Source organism: Lucilia cuprina, chromosome 4 (genome assembly GCF_022045245.1).
Source record: "Lucilia cuprina isolate Lc7/37 chromosome 4, ASM2204524v1, whole genome shotgun sequence".
NCBI classification, from domain to species: domain Eukaryota; kingdom Metazoa; phylum Arthropoda; class Insecta; order Diptera; family Calliphoridae; genus Lucilia; species Lucilia cuprina.
The window spans coordinates 88310304-88334352 of NC_060952.1; the positions used below are offsets into that span (position 1 = coordinate 88310304).

At 28.4% G+C, this 24049-nt stretch overlaps 1 protein-coding gene across 1 annotated transcript in view; it reads left to right on the plus strand.

Annotated features, from left to right (window-relative positions):
- The first annotated feature begins 231 nt into the window (after nucleotides 1-231).
- LOC111676914 (signal transducer and activator of transcription B) overlaps nucleotides 232-24049 on the plus strand; it is a 94411-nt gene continuing 70593 nt past the window's right edge. The window contains exon 1 of the mRNA XM_046948223.1: nucleotides 232-2382. Coding sequence (XP_046804179.1) covers nucleotides 716-2382 — 1667 coding nt within the window. The 5' untranslated portion in view covers nucleotides 232-715. The remainder of the gene's footprint in view (nucleotides 2383-24049) is intronic.

Here is a 24049-nt window from a genome sequence, read left to right on the forward strand (position 1 = left end):
GACGTGAGCAACGGAATAAATTTTGAAAAAAACACACACACATAAATACACACATATACAAATCAACTGAAAATTTCAAAAATATAAAAGCGTTAAAAACGAACAAAATTAATTTGAAAAAAAAGAAATATATAACGAATTAATTTCTGAAGATTTTAAATTTAACAATGAAAGTTATTGGCAAAGAAAAAAATGATAATAAGTGACTGGTGAATTTATAAAAAAACATTAAAGAAGTAAAAGAATATTTTATATGAAAAAAATTAATAAGAGAAAAAAATTTCTAAAAGAAAATAAATTTTATAATAAAGAAAAATTTTTTAAAGAAATACAACAAAAGTATAAAATATAAAATTACTTGCAACAGTTTGTGAAGCATAAATAAAATCTGATTGTAAAAAAAAGCTGCAAGACAAAACTTCAATTGAAGCAAAAGTGATTTATAAGAAAAAGTTTAAGAAAGAAAATAATAATAAAAGTTTTAAATAAAACTGCCGGTTTTACGCCTTTTTAATAATTTTAAACAAAAAGCAAGAAAAAAAATTTACGAAAAAATTTTTAATAAAATCAAGTGTTTTTTGACGTGAACAAGCAGCCAAGTGTAAAGTTTAAAACAACAACAACAAAAAAAGAGTTTAAAAACAAAAGACAGAAATTTGATCTAAAGAAAAGAATAAAATTTCTGATAAAATACTTTAGTATTTTTGTAACAAATATGTCAACACAACAGCAAAAACAATTGCAGCAGCAACAACATCAACAGCGACAAATCGATGTAATAATGACGTCCATGCAGCAACAGCAGCAACTACAAACAAAACTGGAACAACATTCGAAACCTATCTTAAGCCCCACACGATCCCTTGATGAAGGTTTTGAAAGTGATCCGGATCGTGTTTCAACGGATTCAGAGCATCCAACAAGTGGAACGAATCAAAACAATGCTACAACAGCTCTAAACAACAACAACATCAATACATGTAGTACTAGTAGTAATAATAATAGCAATAATTGTAGTGTTAGTAAACAACAGCAACAACAACAGCTATACCAACACCAACAGCAGCATCAGCATAATAATAATGTTGGTTCTACTTTGGCACAATTGTCATCGGCCGCTACTGGTGGCTTGTCAGCCAATACTGATTTGTCATCATCATCATCATCCTCTAATACATCTTCATCACTCTTGTCTGCGGGACATAATGCAAATAAAACAATGGATTTATCCAAAAACAGATTGGCTGCCTTGGGAGCACCACAAATCATACGTCGTCCACCCAATGCAGCAGCCATGCAGCTACATCAACAGCAATTGTTGCAACAACAATTATTAGATAAATATTATAAAGATCGTAGAGGTTCCAGTGACAATAAGTTTAACCAACAAATGAATATGCAAAATATGGCACGTATTTCTTCTACATCTTCATCATCTTCCTTATCTGCAGCAGCGGCTGCCGCCTCGTCATCCTCATCATCGTCATCATCATTATCGTCGGCGGTGTTGGCTTGTGCAACATCGAATGCTGGAGGCTTAACAGCTGCCAGCACTCAACAAGGCATGGGCTCACCACAAACTGCACAACGTTTGCAATATCAAAAGCAACGTCAGCCAGTGGTAGCCTCATCGGCAGCTATACACAATCATCGTTATACGCCAGGCGGAAGTAATATGGCCAAGAATAATGGTGGCTTTAGACGGGCCAAAACTAGAGCCATGTCACCCTCGGTACTTAAGTCGAATGCAGCGAATAACTCTAATTCGCGTAATGTGCTGTTAATGCCTCGTGGCTCTGCCATACGTTCGCACTCGGTCGATGCCATTACCCGTCACAGACATCATCAACAGCAACAACAACAACACCAACAATTACAGCTGCAACAACAGCAATTGTTAGCAGCCCACAACTATGATCCCTCAAATGCTCTGATTTTAAAACATGAGGGTTCCGGCACGACAAGCACCTCGTCCTGTGCCTCCTCGAGCAACACGACACGCATGCAACACTATAAATTCCCCACAAATTCGGTCAATGGCGGTTGCTCTTCCCTAACACCCGGTTCTACGACACAGGCGCTACTCGTGCAGCCAATATCAAGTGCTACATTGTCAGCTAGTGCTGTGGCTTTACCGCCCGCTACGACCGTTCTAAATACGGGCAATGTTGGTGATGCCGCTGCTGCTTTAGTGGCAGCAGCTGGTGGATCACCAGTAATTGCCTCATCAACAAATAGTTTGTATACATTCTATCCAGCTGAGGGTAATCTACAAGTATGGCAATCTGAATGTGGTGATTTGACATATAAGTCATCGCGTAATCTACAAACGCATAAGGCACCAGTTTGTTGGACCCAGTCGATACCAAGGCAAACAAGACGGTAAGTTTTTATACACTTGCTGCACTCCCAACAAGAAAATAAAAAAACGAAATGAAAACAAAAAAAACATGTTAGTCTAGTGTGTGATAGTCTAATTGAGGTATAAAACCATTTGCTGTGGTTTGCAATGTTGCAAACAAAAAATAATTTAGATTTTTTTGCAATCGCCACAAATTAATTAAAAACAGTTTATATCAGTCTGTGTGTTAAGTTTTTTTTTCTAGATTTTGTTAAAGTATGTGTTTTGTGACAAAATACTACAGCTTTTTTTGTCTTGCAAAAACAAAACAGGGTTTGAAATTAAACTGTGATGAATGAAGAAAAATTTCGGAAATTTTTTAAATTTTAAACTTTATCAAATTGTTTCTTTTCGAAATGAGATATACAACTTGATTTTTTTCAATTTCAAATTATTCCTTTGCAATTTTTTATTTCAACTATTTGCCAAGTTTTCAATCTTATGAAAAAAAAATGTTTGTTGCTTAAGTCTTTTGTTTTGTATAGTTGTTTTATAAAGATTTTCTTTTAAAAATTATAATCAAATAATTTTATTGGTTAATTTAATGCCAATTATTATTTAACAATTAGTTAACAGTAAATTTACAATATTAACTTTCCTTTGCCAAATTTTAATTGTTTTTACAATATATATTTTTGAAATAAATTAAGGCTCAGCTTTGAATAGCTAAGTTTTAATAAAAAATTGTTTATATTAAGAATTCAGTGACACAAGCCAAAACTATAAAAACTTCAAAATCTAAAAGAAGAAAGAAATTTAAAGTCGCTTATAGACATCAGACTTTAGTCTGAAGTATATATCAATCTATAGTCTTGAGTATAGATCAATCTATAATCTTGACAATAGATCAATCTATAATCTTGACTATAGATCAATCTATAGTCTTGACTATAGAACAGTCTATAGTCTAAAGATCAGTCTATAGTTTTGAGTAAAGATCAGTCTATAGCCTTGACTAAAGATCAGTCTATAGTCTTGGTATAGATCAATCTTTAGTCTTGCTTATAAATCAATCAATAGTCTTGACTTTAGACAAGTCTATAGTCTTGACCACAGATCAGTCTATAGTTTTGACTATGGATCAATCTATAGTCTTGACTATAGATCAATCTATAGCCTTGACTACAGAACAATGTATAGTTTTGACTATAGATCAATCTTTAGTCTTGACTACAAATCAATCTATAGTCTTGCTTATAAATCAATCAATAGTCTTGACTATAGACAAGTCTATAGTCTGGACCATAGATCAATCTATAGTCTGGACTATAGATCAATCTAAAGTCTTGACTATAGATCAATCTGAAGTCTTGACTATAGATCAGTCAATAGTCTTTGCTACAGATCAATCTATAGTCTTGGCTACTGATCAGTCTGATCAGATCATTCTGTAGTCTTGATTATTTATCAGTGTATTGTCTTGACTATAGATCAGTCTATAGTCTTGACTATAGATCAATCTATAGTCTTGACTATAGATCAATCTATAGTCTTGACTATAGATCAATCTATAGTCTTGCCCATAATTCAATCTATAGTCTTGCCCATAAATCAATCTATAGTCTTGCCCATAATTCAATCTATAGTCTTGAGTATAGATCAATCTATAGTCTTGACTATAGATCAATCTATAGTCTTGACTATAGATCAATCTGTTACCTTGGCTACAGATCAATCTGTAGTCTTGACTATTGATCAGTGTATTGTCTTGACTATAGATCAATCTATAGTCTTGACTATAGATCAATCTATAGTCTTGACTATAGATCAATCTATAGTCTTGACTATAGATCAATCTATAGTCTTGACTATAGATCAATCTATAGTCTTGACTATAGATCAATCTATAGTCTTGACTATAGATCAATCTATAGTCTTGACTATAGATCAATCTATAGTCTTGACTATAGATCAATCTATAGTCTTGACTATAGATCAATCTATAGTCTTGACTATAGATCAATCTATAGTCTTGACTATAGATCAATCTATAGTCTTGACTATAGATTGATCTATAGAGCTTTTAGATTAATCTAAAGAGCTTTGTTTATAGAAATTTTTCCAGTATTAATATTTTAAAAAAGTTTTTTCCCGTTACCTGTTAGAATTAAATGAAAATTTAAACCAAACTAGAAAAATGCAATAGATATTTTATTTTAAATAAATATGCAATTTGTAGAGGGGTGTTGCATTTACCAGGTTTTCTTTCGAGATTTTAATATGGTTTGCTACACACTAACTATTTATTTGTAAGCAGCTTTAGTTTTAATAGCAATTTTAAGCAGCTTTTTTTGAAACATAAGTTGATTTTATTTTTAGTTTTATAGAAAAACGTGCGTTTTTACACAAGCAAAATGATTGGCTAGTAGTTTGTTGTTTTGATAGTAAAATGTGGAAATGACTTTTAATTAAGAAAAAAAAAAAAACACAGCTCTTAGAAACAAATCTATAAAGCTAGTTTTGGTTAGTGATACTTAGCTAAAAGGGTTAAAACAATTTGAAATTGTTGTTATTTTACTATTTAGTTTAGTTTTGTTATGTTTCTTTTTTTACAACAATGTTTTCGGTTTGTTTAAGGTATTGTTAATTAAACTAACAGCAAATAGTTTAAATATTTTATTTTGTTTGTTTTTGTTTTGGAGATTATTAAGAATCAAAAAACGAAACCCACCAAACAAGACAAAAAATTTAATCCTAAAAAGTGGTTAAACTTAAAACTTTTTTTATCGGTTTTCTTTGCTAACTAATAGAAATAGCAAAAAAAAAACCTGGTGAAAAGTTAAGCAGTTGGTTTGTCCAATTGCTTTTTCTTTTTATTTTCGTCTATAGTAATTATTTGCTTAATTGATTTACTTAGTCTAACTATTTTGTCAACTGTTTTTGTTGGTGTCTGTCTGTCTGTCGGTTGTTTTTTCTTGCTGTTTTTTTTTTGTATTTTACTTAAAAAGCTAATTATGTAATCGTTTTTAGGAAGTTGTTAATTAGTTCTACAAAAAAAAAGTTGTTTAATTCTTTTGGAAAAAATATTCTCACACATTTATCCACCAACCAGCCAAACAACCTAAACTATATGCTTGTTGTCTAAGTCTTTTGTTTTATCATCCCAAGTAGACACAATTTTCTATACTATATTGGCAATTAACGTAAATATTTCAACAGTTTAATTGATTTGTTGTTGAATTTTTTTGTCTTTTACTTCTTGAGATATTAGTTATGTTAGAATTATGTAAAACAAAAGTTTAAGGTTAATTTTGTCTCTTAATTGTTCTTTTTTTGGGGGAAAAAATTTTGTCAAATTGCTCAAAATGGACTTTAAGTTAGCATAAACTGTAACGAATTATTGTAAGATTCATATAACTTATACAAAAGGTTTACTTTGAAGTAATGACATGTTAACTATTTATCAAAGACATGTTAAGAAAAAGCTTAGTAAAAAAAGATTTGGTTAAAATTTTTGTAAATTTTTGAATATATTATTTTCCAGAGAAGTGTGTGTTTTAGCAAAAAAAAAAAAAAATGATTTGCAAGTTGTTTGTGAAACATTACATATATATGAAAAGCTTCTTTTTCATAAGATATTTTTGTATTAAGCTTTTGATAAAGAGCAATGTTTTGTATTGAGCTTTAGAAAGAACTTTTTTTCTTTTTAGGTTTTTTTTATAAAAAAAATTTTGCTATATGTATATAAAGCTTCTCCGTTTCAAAGCATTTTGACAGAAAGCTTTCGAACTGAAGAGTGCTTAAAAGCTTTAGTGTTAAAACAATTTTTTTATAAAAGCTACGAAAACCTTCGCTTTATTTTGGTATAAAAGTTTTCTTTGCTTTTCAATAAAGAAAAGGCATTTTGGCAGAAAGCTTTCTATTTGAAGATTTTGTTAGCTTCAGAGTTCAAAAATCTTCTGAAAAAATTCTTTACTTTTGTGTAAAAGTTGTCTGCGCAACATCATTTATAAAGCTTTCTTTTTATAAAGCTTTCGATAGTCCTTTTAGTTAGAGAAATATAACTTTTGCACTAAAAGCAACATTATTTTGGTATAAACGTAGTCTGTGCTTCACCGTTAAAATGTATTTTTGCAGAAAGCTTTCAATAAGAACATTTTGTAAACTTCAAAGTTCAAAATTTTAAAACCTTTTGAAAAATTCTTTATGTTTGTGTAAAAGTTGTCTGCGCAACATCATTTATAAAGCTTTCTTTATAAATGATGTTGCTTTTAAATAAAGTGATGTTTGTGTAGCTTTCAAATGAAGTTTTCGACAGTCCCTTTAGTTAGAGAAATATAACTTTGCTTTGATGAAGAAGATATAATTGAAAAGCTTTTGACTAAAAGAAGATTTAGTACAAAAGTATTTGTTTTAAAAAAAGTTTTGACAGAAAAAAGCTTTCGAAGAATTCTGTAAACAAAAAATTTTTTATTCAATATTTTTATAATTTTTTGAAATTAATATGTTTTGAAATTAATATGGGTTCTGCTGAAAGTAAAACACACCCACCAATCTCCCGAAATTTTGTTATTTTAATTTCTCTTAAGTCTCTTTTTTCGATTATAAACTCTAACTAAATGTCATATTAGAATGTTTTTTCTTGTTTTCATTATGGTCAACCTTTCCTAAAGGTCAACAACATATTTATTAATGTTTATTAAATAATTTATTAACTAATTAAAAGAAATATCTCTATAAAACTTTCATTTTTCTAGCAAAAAAACCATAAAACTTAATTAATTTAAATAATCTTACAGGAAAGTGAGAATTATAGAAAAATTAAAAAGAAAATAAAAATTTAAATTCTCATCTATTAAAGCAGAAAATTATGATAAACTTTCGTTAAAAAATGTAAATTAATAATAATAATGGTTATGAATAGAAAAAACAACAACTACTACTAATGTTGTAGTCAGCAGTCTAATCATTTCTAAATTTATAATAATTTGTTGGTCTCATCTTGTTGCTTGTTTAAATGATATTTTTGTTAAAATAGAACTTAAAAATATAAACAAATAAATGAATTTTAAATAGCAAAAAAAATTAACGAACATGAAAACAAACAAATAAAGAGTTAAGAAAAAAAAAACGTGTTTAGCAATTTTTTTTGAAAATTATATATAATTTAAATAATAAAAATTTCTTTATTATGTTGTTTTTATTTTTAGATACTTTCCATATAAGAAATCTCACATAAATAAAACTAAACGTGGGTAGAGTTTTTGTTTTTATAAATTAACAAAAAAAAGAAAAAAAAAACATCTTCTTTTTGTCTTCTTTTAGTTTTCGGTAAATAAAATTAAATTTTTTCTGTAACCATATGACTGTCTGTCATATGTCTAAATAACAATCAAAAGTTTTATTTCTATATTAATTTCTTTATTTTTTTTTCTTTAAATTAAAAGTTGTCAAAAATTTATATAAATTTTTCTTAGACAATATAACTTATTATTGTTTAATGTATAATTAAAAACAAAAAGATCTCTAGATATTTTCTTTAAAAAAAATATTTATTAACAACGTAATCTTGGCAACAGGGTGTACATAGTATGTACTAATAACAATTCATGCTGCTGCTGCGGTTGTTGTTGTTGTCGTTTTTGCTGTACCTATTCAGTATTTGCACTTTCTCTACAATTTCATGACAATGTGTTATTGTTGTTTTTCTTTTATTTCATTTGTTTGTGTGTGTGTTTTTTTTCTTCTGCAACTCTCCCAAAGATGGGAACTGTTTCTCTATTTTTTGCTTCTACACGTATCTGAAGAAGTAATTAAAAATGTTTTATTTCATTTTTTCATCTTTCTTGGTTTTTTGTATTATAATGTGGAATTTAAAGAAATTTTGCAAAAAATATTTGTTTGTTATAATAAAAATATACATATATACATTTAATATTATTAATTACAGCAAATAATGTCATTAATGTTATTTAATAGTTAATTTCAAATGAACATTTCTTAATATAACTAATATCTTTAATATGACACACTTTCTTTAATATAAGACTTATATCTTTCTCTCTCTCTCTCTCTTTCTTCCAATCGAGTTCACACAAAACTTCACTATAGACTAGTCTATAGTCTAGTCTATAGTCTAGTCTATAGTCTAGTCTATAGTCTAGTCTATAGTCTAGTCTATAGTCTAGTCTATAGTCTAGTCTATAGTCTAGTCTATAGTCTAGTCTATAGTCTAGTCTATAGTCTAGTCTATAGTCTAGTCTATAGTCTAGTCTATAGTCTAGTCTATAGTCTAGTCTATAGTCTAGTCTAAAGTCTAGTCTATAGTCTAGTCTATAGTCTAGTCTATAGTGTAGTATATAGTCTGGTCTATAGTCTAGTCTATAGTCTAGTCTATAGGCTAGTCTATAGTCTATTCTGTAGTCCATTCCAAGTCTATAGTCTAGTCTATAGTGTATTCTAAAATTCTTTAAATTTTCCAAAAAAAAATTCACAATATGTTAATTTTGGATTTCGAAATTTCATTAAGATTTGCAATTGTAAAATAAAGTAAACAATTCTTTATTCAAATATCATTTTTTTACAAACATCATCAATAATTTTTTAAATAAGTGATGGGTTAAAGCATAAATATGTTTATGACCAACAAAATGAAGAAAAACCACAAAAAAGTAAAAGTTTTTTATGAATATAAAATTTTTATTGATCATCATAAACAAAAATAAAAAAAGATTGTTTGTAAATGTCATTAACTTACAGATAATTATTCGAAAAAGAAAAAAAACACTCATTCACACACTTTTTATTTTGTGTAATTTGTGCAATTTCATTTTGACACTAATAAGACTAGTCTGTATGTATGTATGTGTGTATGTGAGAGATAGGAAAATTTGAAGTTAGTGTCAGACAAACCCATTAAAGTCAAATAAACATTTGCTAAAATATGTATTTAATATGAACGTAGTATGTATAAAAAATCATAAAGTCATGCCCAAGACAAATTATCAAATAAACTTTGATTTTATGGTAAAATTTGTTAAATTCACACCTTAGAAAAAAAAGACATAACTTATTAGGGAATCTCTAAAGTTTTTGATGTTTCTAATTATTCCCTTAAAAATTTCTTTTAAAATCTTTTGTAATAAATTTCTTTTCAATAAATGTTTACTAAACAAAAGAAATTAAATAAAATTGTTTAAAAAAAGCAAATCATTATTAACAAATATTTAAAAACCATTGAATACTATTTTTTCATTAAAAAACAAAATTTACTTAAAAACTAATCAATCATTTATTGATTAACAGGGTAACACATATATATTCACACACATTTTAATATTATTAAAATAGATATAATTGTTTTTGAAAATAAGGGCGTTACTTAGTATGTCTACGCAAAATTTTAACAAAAATATTTTTTTGCTTTAACACATTTTAAATTATTCTTTTTATATTTAACATAATTTGCATATTTTTCTTTAAATTGCTAATAAAATTTAAGGTTTTTTTTGGAATAATAAATTTTATGAATTTTTTTTCTTCTCTGTTATTAAAGCCAATAAGAGGGTGTTTATTGATTTTGTATAAATTTGTTTTCTTAATTTAATTTATTTAGTAAGTAATAAAATTTTAGTAAATATAGAATTTATGTTATGCAAATATATATTTGAAAAATTGAAGTTAAATTTATGGACTTATAATTTCTTTTGTAGATAACAATCTATTATGGTAGTTGTTAATTTTTAAGAAAACTAATTAATTTTTTGGGTATATATATTATTTTATTTGATTTAGCGAAAAAGTGTGATTAATCGCTTGCATAACTATTGGTTTAAAGAGCTGTTTTAAAATTGTTGACTAAAGTTGACTAGCCTATAGACAGGAGTATTGATTAAACTAGTCTTAAGACAAGACTATAGAATATACTAGACCATAGACTAGACTTTGGCCTAGACTATAAACTACACTAAAGACTAGACTATAGATTAGACTAGACTAAAAACTAGATAACAGACCAGACTATAGGCAAGATTATAGACTATATAGACTAGACTTTAGACTATGCCTATAGTCTGTGGACTAGACTATATACTAAATTATAGACTAGACTGTAGACAACACTATAGACTAGACTATAATAAATACTAGGCTCTAGGCTGGAATATAGTCTAGACTATAGACTGGACAATAGACTAGACTATAGAGTACACTTTAGACTAGACTATAGACTAGACAATAGACTAGACAATAGACTAGACAATAGACTAGGCTATAGAATAGACTATACTACAGACTACACTAAAGACTTAATTATAAACTAGACTATAGCCCAGACGATAAACTAAACTATTGACTATACTATAGAGTAGAAAATAGACTATACTATAGATTAGACTATTGGCTGGACTATGGACTAGAGTATAGTCTAGACTATAGGCTCTACTATAGACTAGACTAAAGACTAGACTATAGACTAGACCATAGACTAGACCATAGACAAAATTATAGACTAGACTGTAAACTAGATTATAGTCTAAACTATAGACTAAACTATAGACTAGACTATAGACTAAACTGTAGACTAAACTATAGATTAGATTATAGACTAGACTATAGATTAGACTATAGACTAGACTAAAGTCTTGACTAAAGACTAGACTGCAGTCTAGACTATACTATAGATTGCACTAAAAACTAAATTATATACTTGACTATAGACCACACTATTGACTAGACTATAGACTAAACTGTAGACTGGACTATAGACTAGACTAAAGACTAGAGTATAGGCTAGACTAAAGGCTATACTATAGAATAGACTAAAGACTAGACTATAGACTATACTATTGTCTAGACTAAAGACTAGATTATAGCCTAGAATATGAACTAGACTCTAGACTAGTCTATATACTAGACAATAGACTGTACTATTAACTAGGCTATAGACTACACTAAAGACTGGACTAAGGACTAAACTTAAGACTAGAATAAAGATTATACTAAATATTATAGTATAGGCTACACTATTTACTAGACTATAAACTAAACTATAGACTAGACTATGGACTAGACTATAGACTAAACTTTCAAAGGACATTCAACAATTTTTCATATTTTACTCCAATAACAATTTATTTTAATACAACTTCGCATTGCCGACATACAATGTAAGTTGAAGTACATACATATGTAAGTTGAAGAATTTATTATATAATAATATTTATAAAAACAATAAACAATTTTAATAGCACGCCTCTTTTTACGTAACTTTTTATAAGCGATTAAAATCGCGCGTTTAATAATAAAATTGAATTAGTATTTTGGTATATAAAAATATACATATTTATTTGTATAAATATATGTATATCCGTACTTAGTACATATTTACACTTTCGTCACATTGTTATTTTTTTTCTTTGCCATTTAACCAGTTGACCATACTGATATATAGTTAAATTGTTAAAGTCCCTCACAGTTAAAAATTAATACAAACATAAACATTGCAACTATTTATTATATTTAAACAAAAAGTAACTTGATTTAAAGAAGAAAACAAAAAAACACCGCAAAATATAATTAAAGCATATAAAATGAAAAAAAGAAAAGCAAAGAAATAATAATAATAGTTTGAACGAAGTAAAAAATGTGAAACAATTTTAATGGACTTTATGGGTTCAGAGGACAAGGTAAATTATTTATACATATACTTTTTAAAGTGAATTTTAAGCGGAAAAAATTTTAACAAGTTTTTGAAATTATATAAGATGAAATTATAGAAAAATAATTTTTGTATATATTTTAGGTTATTAAAATAATCTAAAATGTATAGACTAGTCCGTTGACTAGTCTATAGAGTAGTCTGTTGACTAATGTATAGATTAGCCTTTCGACTAGTCTATAGAGTTCTCTATAGAGTAGTCTGTTGACTTGTCTATAGATTAGTCTATTGACTAGTCTAAGGTGTAGTCTGTTGACTAATCTATAGAGTAGTCTTTCGACTAGTCTATAGAGTAGTCTGCTGACTTGTCTATATAGTAGTCTGTTGACTTGTCTATAGAGTAGTCTGTTGACTTGTCTATAGAGTAGTCTGTTGACTTCTCTATAGAGTAGTCTGCTGACTTGTCTATAGAGTAGTGTGTTGACTTGTCTATAAAGTAGTCTGTTGACTTGTCTATAGAGTAGTCTGTTGACTTGTCTATAGATTAGTCTATTGACTAGTCTAAGGTGTAGTCTGTTGACTAATCTATAGAGTAGTCTTTCGACTAGTCTATAGAGTAGTCTGCTGACTTGTCTATAGAGTAGTCTGTTGACTTGTCTATAAAGTAGTCTGTTGACTTGTCTATAGAGTAGTCTGTTGACTTGTCTATAGAGTAGGCTGTTGACTTGTCTATAGAGTAGTCTGTTGACTTATCTATAGAGTAGTCTGTTGACTTCTCTATAGAGTATTCTGTTGACTTGTCTAGAGAGTAGTATGTTAACTTGTCTATAGAGTAGTATGTTAATAGAATAGTCTGCTGACTAGTCAGTCTATAAAGCCTGTTCTCTAGTCCATGGAGAAGTCTATAAAGTAGTCCGTTAACTAGTCTATAGAGCAGTCTGTTGACTTATCCATAGTGTTGCCTTTCGACTAGTCAACGGTATAGTCTGTTGACTAGTTACCTAGTCTATAGAGTAGTCTGTCGACTAGTCTTTTTAGAGAATATTGTTAGAAATGTTAAATTCTGTTGTTTTGGCGAATATTCTAGAATGTATTTGTTTACATGATAAAAATTTTTATTGTATTTTTTAAAAAGTTAAGCTAGATTGAAGAGTATTATAAATGTTTTCAAAAATATTCATAGAATTTTTTAGCGAAGGTATAGTTCTATAGTAACTGGATAAATTTTTGTTCGAGAACTTGTAAGGACATTTGAAATTTTATTTTGGTTCTCGGGAGGAATAATATTGTTGAATATTTAATGCAGCAATTTTTCGAGAATATTCCTAGAACTCTTTGGTACATCCCAAACTCTAATAGAAATGGACTAATAAAGGCACAAAGTTTTAATTTTCTTTTGAAATGATAACTATTGCAAAAGTTTAAATGTCATAAAAAGGTTTCAAGTTAATTCTCGAGAATATTCCAGGAACTTGTTAACAAAAGAATATTTGTATCTAAATAGGGTATTAACTAGGGTTCTATAAATCGACTTTCGAATAATCGAGCAATCAACTTTTTGTCGAATAAGGTCGAAAAGTCGATGTCGACTATTTTGTTCCAAAGCAGTCGATAACTCGACCATCGTCTATGAAAAAATTAAAAAAATATACTTTGTAAATAAAAGTCGATATATGTCAAAAAAAGTTAAAAAGCCGAAAAGTCAAAAAATGTGGAAAAAAGTTGAAAACCCGAAAATAGTAGAAAAAGTCAAAAATAGTCGAAAATTTTTAAAAAGTGGAAAAAGAGTCAAAAATTCTAAAATAGAAAACTCTCGAATAAAAAAAGTCGAAAAAACTCGAAAATAGTAGACAAAAGTCAAAAATAGTTGAAAACTTTAAAATAGTGGAAAAGAGTCAAAAACTCTAAAAAGTCGGAAAAACTCGAAAAAAGTAAAAAAAGTGGAAAATAGTCTTAAATTTTAAAAAAAGTGGAAAGAAGTCAAAAACTCTAAAATAGTCGGAAAAACGCAAAAAAAGTAAAAAAATAATCAAAAAAAAAAAATCGAAAAAGTCGGAAAAAGTAAAAAAGTTAAAAAAAATCGAAAAAAGTCGGCAAAAGTCAATTATTTTTAAAATACTAAAAGTCGACTTTTAACTAAATAAAAAAAAGTCGAAAAATCGACTTTGCAAAAAATAGTTGAAAATTTTAAAAGTCAAAAACTCTAAAAAAGTCGGAAAAACTCGAAAAAAGTAAAAAAATATTCGAAAAAAGTCAAAAAGTCTAAAAAAATCGAAAAAGTCGAAAAAAGTCGGAAAAAGTCGGCTGTTTATAAAATACTAAAAGTCGACTTTTAACTAAATGAAAATAGTCGAAAAATCGACAATGCAAAAAGTCGACTTTTCGTTTCAACTATAGAACCCTAGTAGAAACTTCGTTTGTTTTAAGGCAATTTTAGAACAGATTTCAAAGTATAATTGAGATATAATGTAAACAAAGTTCATTCGTGAATATTCCAGGAACTTGATAAAATAAGAATTGCTCTTTTTACTTAAAACAACTTCTTTTTGTTAATATTTAATTTCTAACAAATTTAAGATCAATAAACTTTATGCTTTCTAAACCCTGTTTAAAATATAAGACACCAAAAACAAAAAAACATAATAATGTTGTGCATCATGGTCATCATCCACATAAAGGAATACAAAAACTAAACAAATGTAAAATATTAAAGAAAAAAACTTAAAAAATTATTATAGTTTTTGTTTAATTTTTGTTTTACATTAAACCTTTCACTTTGTTAAATCTTAAGCAAAGCTTAAATAAAAATTGTTATCTTTAGCAAACAAATTATATATATATTTTTACGGCAATTTATATATATATTTCTAACACCTATTTTTAACAAATTACAATTTTTTTCTTTTTCATTTCAAATAGTTGTTGCAAAGTTTTTTTTTCAATATTCTAGACTTTAAACAGTCAATACTTGTTAACAGTCTTCTTCTAAGTTTGTTTACTTTCTTAGCTGTTCCTGTTGTGCCTTTATTGTTTTTTAACAAGGTTAAGAAATGTATACGGTTGCATGACTAAAATAATATTTAATCTTAAAAAATGAAGAGAAAAAAAATTACAGAACATTTCTAAAAACTGTTATAAATAATTTTCAACATTGTTTTTTTAGTTTATTTTTTTTTTTTGCTTTAAAATTCTACCACATTCAATGATGCAGTTTTATTGATAAGCGTCAGGCAATGTTTGTTGTTTGAGCAGCACTCGTCTTATGTTGTTGTTTTGTTTTTAAGATTTTTTATTTTGAACAAATATTGTCTAATTAATAATGATTGTCTACAGATGACATGACACGACACTAGTCAGTGTTGACTGTTCCACAGCCACAGTGCTAGTCTTAAGCATTATTCCTATTTGACGATCCTGAAATAGTGCAATTATTTTCAAGATTTTATCTTTTGCTTATGTTTAATAATTGCAAACATAGTTTTTTTTTGTTAGAAATAAAAACTCATCATCATGTAGTCATCTCGAAAAAAATTGGTAAAATGAAATAAAAAACTTTATTAGTTTAAATTAAAATTTGTTGTAATTTTAACTGTATTAATTTAAGGAGTTTGTTTAAAAAGGAACAAAAAAAAAAGTTAAAATATACAAAAATAAACGTTATTTAAAAATCAAGTTTGTGTCTTAAGTCTTTTGTTTTGTATGGGATAAATGTTAAAATAGTATTCTATTGACAAGTCCATAGATTAGTCTGCTTACTAGTCTATAGAGTGGTCTGTTGTTTAGTCTATAAAGATATCTGTCGACTAGTCTATAGAGTAGTTTGTTGACTAGTCTATAGAGTAGCTCTTAGACTAGTCCATGATATAGTCTGCTGACTAGTTAACTAGTATATAGAGTAGTCTATTAACTAGTCTATAGACTAGTTCGTTGACTAGTCTATAGAGTAGCTCGTTGACTAGTCTATAGAGTAGTTCGTTGACTAGTCTATAGAGTAGTTCGTTGACTAGTCTATAGAGTAGTTCGTTGACTAGTCTATAGAGTAGTTCGTTGACTAGTCTATAGAGTAGCTCGTTGACTAGTCTACAGAATAGTTCATTGACTACTCTATAGAGTAGTTCGTTGACTAGTCTATAGAGTAGTTCGTTGACTAGTCTATAGAGTAGTTCGTTGACTAGTCTATGGAGTAGTTCGTTGACTAGTCTATAGAGTAGTTCGTTGGCTAGTCTATAGAGTAGTTCATTGACTAGTCTATAGAGTGCGTACGGTCTGTTGACTAGCCTATATAGAGTAGTCTGACGTCTTGTCTATGGCACAGTCTATAGCGTAGTCTGTTGACTGGTCTATATAGTAGTCTGTGTATAGAGTAGTCTGTTGACTAGTCCATAGAAAATTTTATAGAGCAGTCTGTTGACTAGTTTGCAGAGTAGCCTGTTGACTAGTCTATAAAGTGTGTAGGGTCTGTTGACTAGCCTATAGAGTAGTCTGTTGACTAGTCTATGGAGTAGTCTGCTGACAAGACTACAGAGTAGCCTGCTGACTAGTCTATTGAACAGTCTGCTGACTAGTCTATAGAATAGTCTGCTGACTAGTCCAAAGAGTCTGTTTTATAGTCTGTTGACTACTCTAGAGAGTAGTCCAACGGCTAGTCTTTAACTATGTTAAAGACTATGTCTTTTGACTAGTCTATAAAGTAGTCTGTTGACTACTCTAGAGAGTAGTCTATCGACTAGTCTATAACATAGTCTGTTGACTAGTCTATAGAGTAGTCTGTTGACTAGTCTATAGAGTAGTCTATTGTCTAGTGTATAGAGTAGTCTGCTGATTAGTGTTTAGAATAGTCTGCTTACTAGTTGATAGAATAATCTGCTGACTAGTCTATAGAGTCTGTTCTCTAGTCCATAGAGAAGTCTATAGAGTACTCTGTCGATTAGTTTATAGAGTAGTCTGATGGCTCAATAGACTAGTCTGTTGTCTAGACCATAGTGAAGTCTTACTAGTATATAAAGTAGTTGGTTGAATAGTCCATAGAACAGTGTTTTAACTAGTCTATAGAGTAGTCTATTGACAACTCTATAAGTCTGTTGCTTAAAAAATAAAATTTTAACATTGAAAAAGTTCATTTGACATAATTCAATGAAAATATAGAAAACAAACAAATTGCTATAAATAGCCTTATAATAAACAGAAAAAAGGCAATTTAACAACATTTAACGAAAAAAAATAATTCTCAAAATTGTTTAATAAAACAATTATGATGGAAGTATAAAATAAATATATAAAATAAAAATAAATAATATATAAAAACCCAATAGTAAACACGAGTCTTCAGATTAAATATAATCTTAAGATAGGCACACACACACGCACACAAAATGATTCACTCACTAAACATAAGCAGGCAAAAAAAATATATTACTCAATGTCAGTTAAATAAAAATACAAAAAATACACATTTAAATTAAGAAAAATACAAATTTTAAACTACTCTAGGAAACACCTACAATTAATTTACATTTTTGGTTAAACAAACTCATAAAACTTAGAAAGAATTCATACTAACTACTAATCGTAATATACTTTTTTGGTATTTTGTTAAAAAAAAATCTCTAAATATAATTAATAGTGTGAGAAATAAAAAATACTCAGCCCTTTTAATATTTTTCTGTTTATTTATTTACTTATTAAGGGCATCAAAATATCTCTTTGTTATCTGTTTTTGTTTTCAACAAGAATCTTCTTTAATTTTAAGTTTTTAATTAAAATTTCAAAACTAATTTTAAACTATAGTTAATTATAAATTATTGTTTTATGATAATCTTATTTAAGATTTCCGGTTTAGAATTTAAACATTTACGTTCTTTTATTTCCTTTTTTTGGTTCGTTAAAGTACACCCTACAGTTCAAGACATTTATGGTATTATTCATATCAATTTATCACAGATTTACTACACAAATTGTTCAATAAACTCTTGATAAATTGTTATACAACTGTTAAGATTTTAAATTTTATAATTCAAAATGAAATTTAGATCATAAAATATTTTTCAAATTTAATTCTTAAAAATATATTTCGTCTCTTATGGATGATTTCAAAAATTTTTTTATTATTCGTTTTTAATAACAACGATTTTATTTACTAACTTTAGCAGCAGCAAAACTAGTTTTAAAATCAAAACTAATTATTATTCATTGAAGCTAAAATAAACAAGCATTTTTAAAATGCTTATAAATTTAAAATATAAATGTCAAAGGATTTTAGTCAAAAGAATATAAATTAAAGCTTCATTAAAGCAAAATATTAATTAAAAGAATTAATTCTTATATGCAAATTAGTAAAATTTCAGTTTCAATCAGGACTAGATCAAATTTAATAAAAATTCAACTAAAAATATGATATATTAACAAAAATAAAGAGAGACATTAGGTTAAAGTTGGCGTTATCAATGTAAGACCAGACTATAGACTAGACTATAGACTAGACTATAGACTAGACTATAGACTAGACTATAGACTAGACTATAGACAAGACTATAGACTAGACTATAGACTAGACTATAGACAAGACTATAGACTAGACTATAGACTAGACTATAGACTAGACTATAGACTAGACTATAGACTAGACTATAGACTAGACTATAGACTAGACTATAGACTAGACTATAGACTAGACTATAGACTAGACTATAGACTAGACTATAGACTAGACTATAGACTAGACTATAGACTAGACTATAGACTAGACTATAGACTAGACTATAGACTAGACTATAGACTAGACTATAGACTAGACTATAGACTAGACTATAGACTAGACTATAGACTAGACTATAGACTAGACTATAGACTAGACTATAGACTAGACTATAGACTAGACTATAGACTAGACTATAGACTAGACTATAGACTAGACTATAGACTAGACTATAGACTAGACTATAGACTAGACTATAGACTAGACTATAGACTAGACTATTAGACTAGACTATAGACTAGACTATAGACTAGACTATAGACTAGACTATAGACTAGACTATAGACTAGACTATAGACTAGACTATAGACTAGACTATAGACTAGACTATAGACTAGACTATAGACTAGACTATAGACTAGACTATAGACTAGACTATAGACTAGACTATAGACTAGACAAGACTATAGACTAGACTATAGACTAGACTATAGACTAGACTATAGACTAGACTATAGACTAGACTATAGACTATAGACTAGACTATAGACTAGACTATAGACTAGACTATAGACTAGACTATAGACTAGACTATAGACTAGACTATAGACTAGACTATAGACTAGACTATAGACTAGACTATAGACTAGACTATAGACTAGACTATTGACTAGACAATAGACTAGACTATAGACTAGACTATAGACTAGACTATAGACTAGACTATAGACTAGACTATAGACTAGACTATAGGCTAGACTATAGACTAGACTATAGACTAGACTATAGACTAGACTATAGACTAGACTATAGACTAGACTATAGACTAGACTATAGACTAGACTATAGACTAGACTATAGACTAGACTATAGACTAGACTATAGACTAGACTATAGACTAGACTATAGACTAGACTATAGACTAGACTATAGACTAGACTATAGACTAGACTATAGACTAGACTATAGACTAGATTATAGACTAGAATATATACTAGACTATAGACTAGACTATAGACTAGACTATAGACTAGACTTTAGACTATACAATAGACTAGACTATATACTAGACTATAGACTATACTATAGACTAGACTATATACTAGAATATAGACTAGACTTTAGACTATACTATAGACTAGACTATAGACAAGACTATAGACTACACTATAGACTAGACTATAAACTAGACTATAGACTAGACTATAGACTAGACTATAGACTAGACTATAGACTAGACTATAGACTAGACTATAGACTAGACTATAGACTAGACTATAGACTAGACTAAGACTAGACTATAGACTAGACTATAGACTAGACTATAGACTAGACTATAGACTAGACTATAGACTAGACTATAGACTAGACTATAGACTAGACTATAGACTAGACTATAGACTAGACTATAGACTAGACTATAGACTAGACTATAGACTAGACTATAGACTAGACTATAGACTAGACTATAGACTAGACTATAGACTAGACTATAGACTAGACTATAGACTAGACTATAGACTAGACTATAGACTAGACTATAGACTAGACTATAGAACAATAGACCATATTATTATTATTTTATTTTTTAACAAAAAACTTAAGACACAAACTTGACACATTCTTTTGCATTTTAAATGCTAATTGTATACAATTTTTTAACGAACATTTTAAAAATTTTTCAGTAACGCTTAAAAAACAATATCAACCCACTATTTTAATGCTTTAAGAAATTCTCACGACACATTATAGAAAAACGTTTCTCTATGTCCAATAGAACGTGTCACAAAACTTTAACATCACCCCTTTAATTAGACGCATGAATAATGTATAAGTTTCAATATTAGAAAGTAATTTTTTGAGCCCAACTTTAGAATAAACAATTAGTATCGTAGGTAGAGTGTTTAGAAAAAAACTTTTAATCTATTTTAAGATTTTTTTTGAAATTTATTTCATGTGTAACCAATTTAATTGCAAATCAAATTCTCACACAAACTACCATGAACAACACATACATATTTAAATGTTTTTTAGTTTTGTAGAAGCTTGTGTTAATTTTCATTTGGTTAAGACTTACTTATATGCATAAATATTTGGCTGCTGTTAATTTTGTTTTAAAATTTTATTTTTTTTAATCTTTTTATAAGTTTTATGTGGTTTATTTTGTTTTTTTAGAATTTGATATGAAATAAAAAATATTCTTTGATGTGTTTTACTAAATGACATTGCAATTTTATTTCTTTTGGTTTCGAATTTAAGTTAATAAATCTTAATACTTTTGCATATCAAAACTGTTGCTAGCGATTTCTTTTAAATTTTTAATAAACTTTAACCTTGAGCTGTATACTTTTCGAGTTAAACCAATATATTTTAAAATTTGTTCACAAATAGTTAATGAGATGGTGTTAGCTTTGTTTCATTAGATTTAAGTGTGACATTTTTTCAAAAAATATATATTATTGTTTACAATTTGCAAATTCCATTATATTATCAATTAATATTTTGTAATTCTTTTATGATTGTTTTGTTTTATTTTATGATTATTTTGTTTAGTTTGGTTTTAATGTCTACTTTAATGGTTTGCTTTTTATTGGTATCTTTTTATTTTTCAAACAAATAAAAAAAAACAATGAAAGTCGGTCAAGTTTAATTGCAAAAACATAAAAATTGCGCCCATTTTGTCTTTTTCTTTCAAAGTGACACAATTTCAATTAAAAACAAAATTGCAATTGTCAAATATTTTGGTATTTTTTAAAATGTTAGAAAATTGAAAAAAATAATTATTAAAAAGGACTAAAATATATTTTCCAAAGGCGATAGTGTACAGTATAGATGGTGTATAGTAAAATCTATTGTCTTGTCTATTGTCTAGTTTATTATATAATCTATTGTCTATGGTCTTATCTGCAGTCTAGTCTATAGTCTAGTCTATAGTCTAGTCTATAGTCTAGTCTATAGTCTAGTCTATAGTCTAGTCTATAGTCTAGTCTATAGTCTAGTCTATAGTCTAGTCTATAGTCTAGTCTATAGTCTAGTCTATAGTCTAGTCTATAGTCTAGTCTATAGTCTAGTCTATAGTCTAGTCTATAGTCTAGTCTATAGTCTAGTCTATAGTCTAGTCTATAGTCTAGTCTATAGTCTAGTCTATAGTCTAGTCTATAGTCTAGTCTATAGTCTAGTCTATAGTCTAGTCTATAGTCTAGTCTATAGTCTAGTCTATAGTCTAGTCTATAGTCTAGTCTATAGTCTAGTCTATAGTCTAGTCTATAGTCTAGTCTATAGTCTAGTCTATAGTCTAGTCTATAGTCTAGTCTATAGTCTAGTCTATAGTCTAGTCTATAGTCTAGTCTATAGTCTAGTCTATAGTCTAGTCTATAGTCTAGTCTATAGTCTAGTCTATAGTCTAGTCTATAGTCTAGTCTATAGTCTAGTCTATAGTCTAGTCTATAGTCTAGTCTATAGTCTAGTCTATAGTCTAGTCTATAGTCTAGTCTATAGTCTAGTCTATAGTCTAGTCTATAGTCTAGTCTATAGTCTAGTCTATAGTCTAGTCTATAGTCTAGTCTATAGTCTAGTCTATAGTCTAGTCTATAGTCAGTCTATAGTCTAGTCTATAGTCTAGTCTATAGTCTAGTCTATAGTCTAGTCTATAGTCTAGTCTATAGTCTAGTCTTATAGTCTAGTCTATAGTCTAGTCTATAGTCTAGTCTATAGTCTAGTCTATAGTCTAGTCTATAGTCTAGTCTATAGTCTAGTCTATAGTCTAGTCTATAGTCTAGTCTATAGTCTAGTCTATAGTCTAGTCTATAGTCTAGTCTATAGTCTAGTCTATGGTCCTAGTCTATAGTCTAGTCTATAGTCTAGTCTATAGTCTAGTCTATAGTCTAGTCTATAGTCTAGTCTATAGTCTAGTCTATAGTCTAGTCTATAGTCTAGTCTATAGTCTAGTCTATAGTCTAGTCTATAGTCTAGTCTATAGTCTAGTCTATAGTCTAGTCTATAGTCTAGTCTATAGTCTAGTCATAGTCTAGTCTATAGTCTAGTCTATAGTCTAGTCTATAGTCTAGTCTATAGTCTAGTCTATAGTCTAGTCTATAGTCTAGTCTATAGTCTAGTCTATAGTCTAGTCTATAGTCTAGTCTATAGTCTAGTCTATAGTCTAGTCTATAGTCTAGTCTATAGTCTAGTCTATAGTCTAGTCTATAGTCTAGTCTATAGTCAGTCTATAGTCTAGTCTATAGTCTAGTCTATAGTCTAGTCTATAGTCTAGTCTATAGTCTAGTCTATAGTCTAGTCTATAGTCTAGTCTATAGTCTAGTCTATAGTCTAGTCTATAGTCTAGTCTATAGTCTAGTCTATAGTCTAGTCTATAGTCTAGTCTATAGTCTAGTCTATAGTCTAGTCATAGTCTAGTCTATAGTCTAGTCTATATAGTCTAGTCTATAGTCTAGTCTATAGTCTAGTCTATAGTCTAGTCTATAGTCTAGTCTATAGTCTAGTCTATAGTCTAGTCTATAGTCTAGTCTATAGTCTAGTCTATAGTCTAGTCTATAGTCTAGTCTATAGTCTAGTCTATAGTCTAGTCTATAGTCTAGTCTATAGTCTAGTCTATAGTCTAGTCTATAGTCTAGTCTATAGTCTAGTATATAGTCTAGTATATAGTCTAGTATATAGTCTTGTATATAGTCTAGTCTATAGTCTAGTCTATAGTCTAGTCTATAGTCTAGTCTATAGTCTAGTCTATAGTCTAGTCTATAGTCTAGTCTATAGTCTAGTCTAGTCAATAGTCTAGTCTATAGTCTAGTCTATAGTCTAGTCTAGTCTATAGTCTAGTCTATAGTCTAGTCTATAGTCTAGTCTAGTCTATAGTCTAGTCTATAGTCTAGTCTAGTCTATAGTCTAGTCTATAGTCTAGTCTATAGTCTAGTCTATAGTCTAGTCTATAGTCTAGTCTATAGTCTAGTCTATAGTCTAGTCTATAGTCTAGTCTATAGTCTAGTCTATAGTCTAGTCTATAGTCTAGTCTATAGTCTAGTCTATAGTCTAGTCTATAGTCTAGTCTATAGTCTAGTCTATAGTCTAGTCTATAGTCTAGTCTATAGTCTAGTCTATAGTCTAGTCTATAGTCTAGTCTATAGTCTAGTCTATAGTCTAGTCTATAGTCTAGCCTGCAATGCTAACTATATTTTAGTCTGTAGTAACTAGTCTAGATATTACTCACAAATTAGAAATTTCCTAAAAAGGTAAAAAAATCGCAAGAAAGTAAATGTAAAACATAAAATAAAATTCAAATATACACATATACGATTACTAACTGAAACATAAAAATTATATTCCCACTAAAATTTTAAAAACA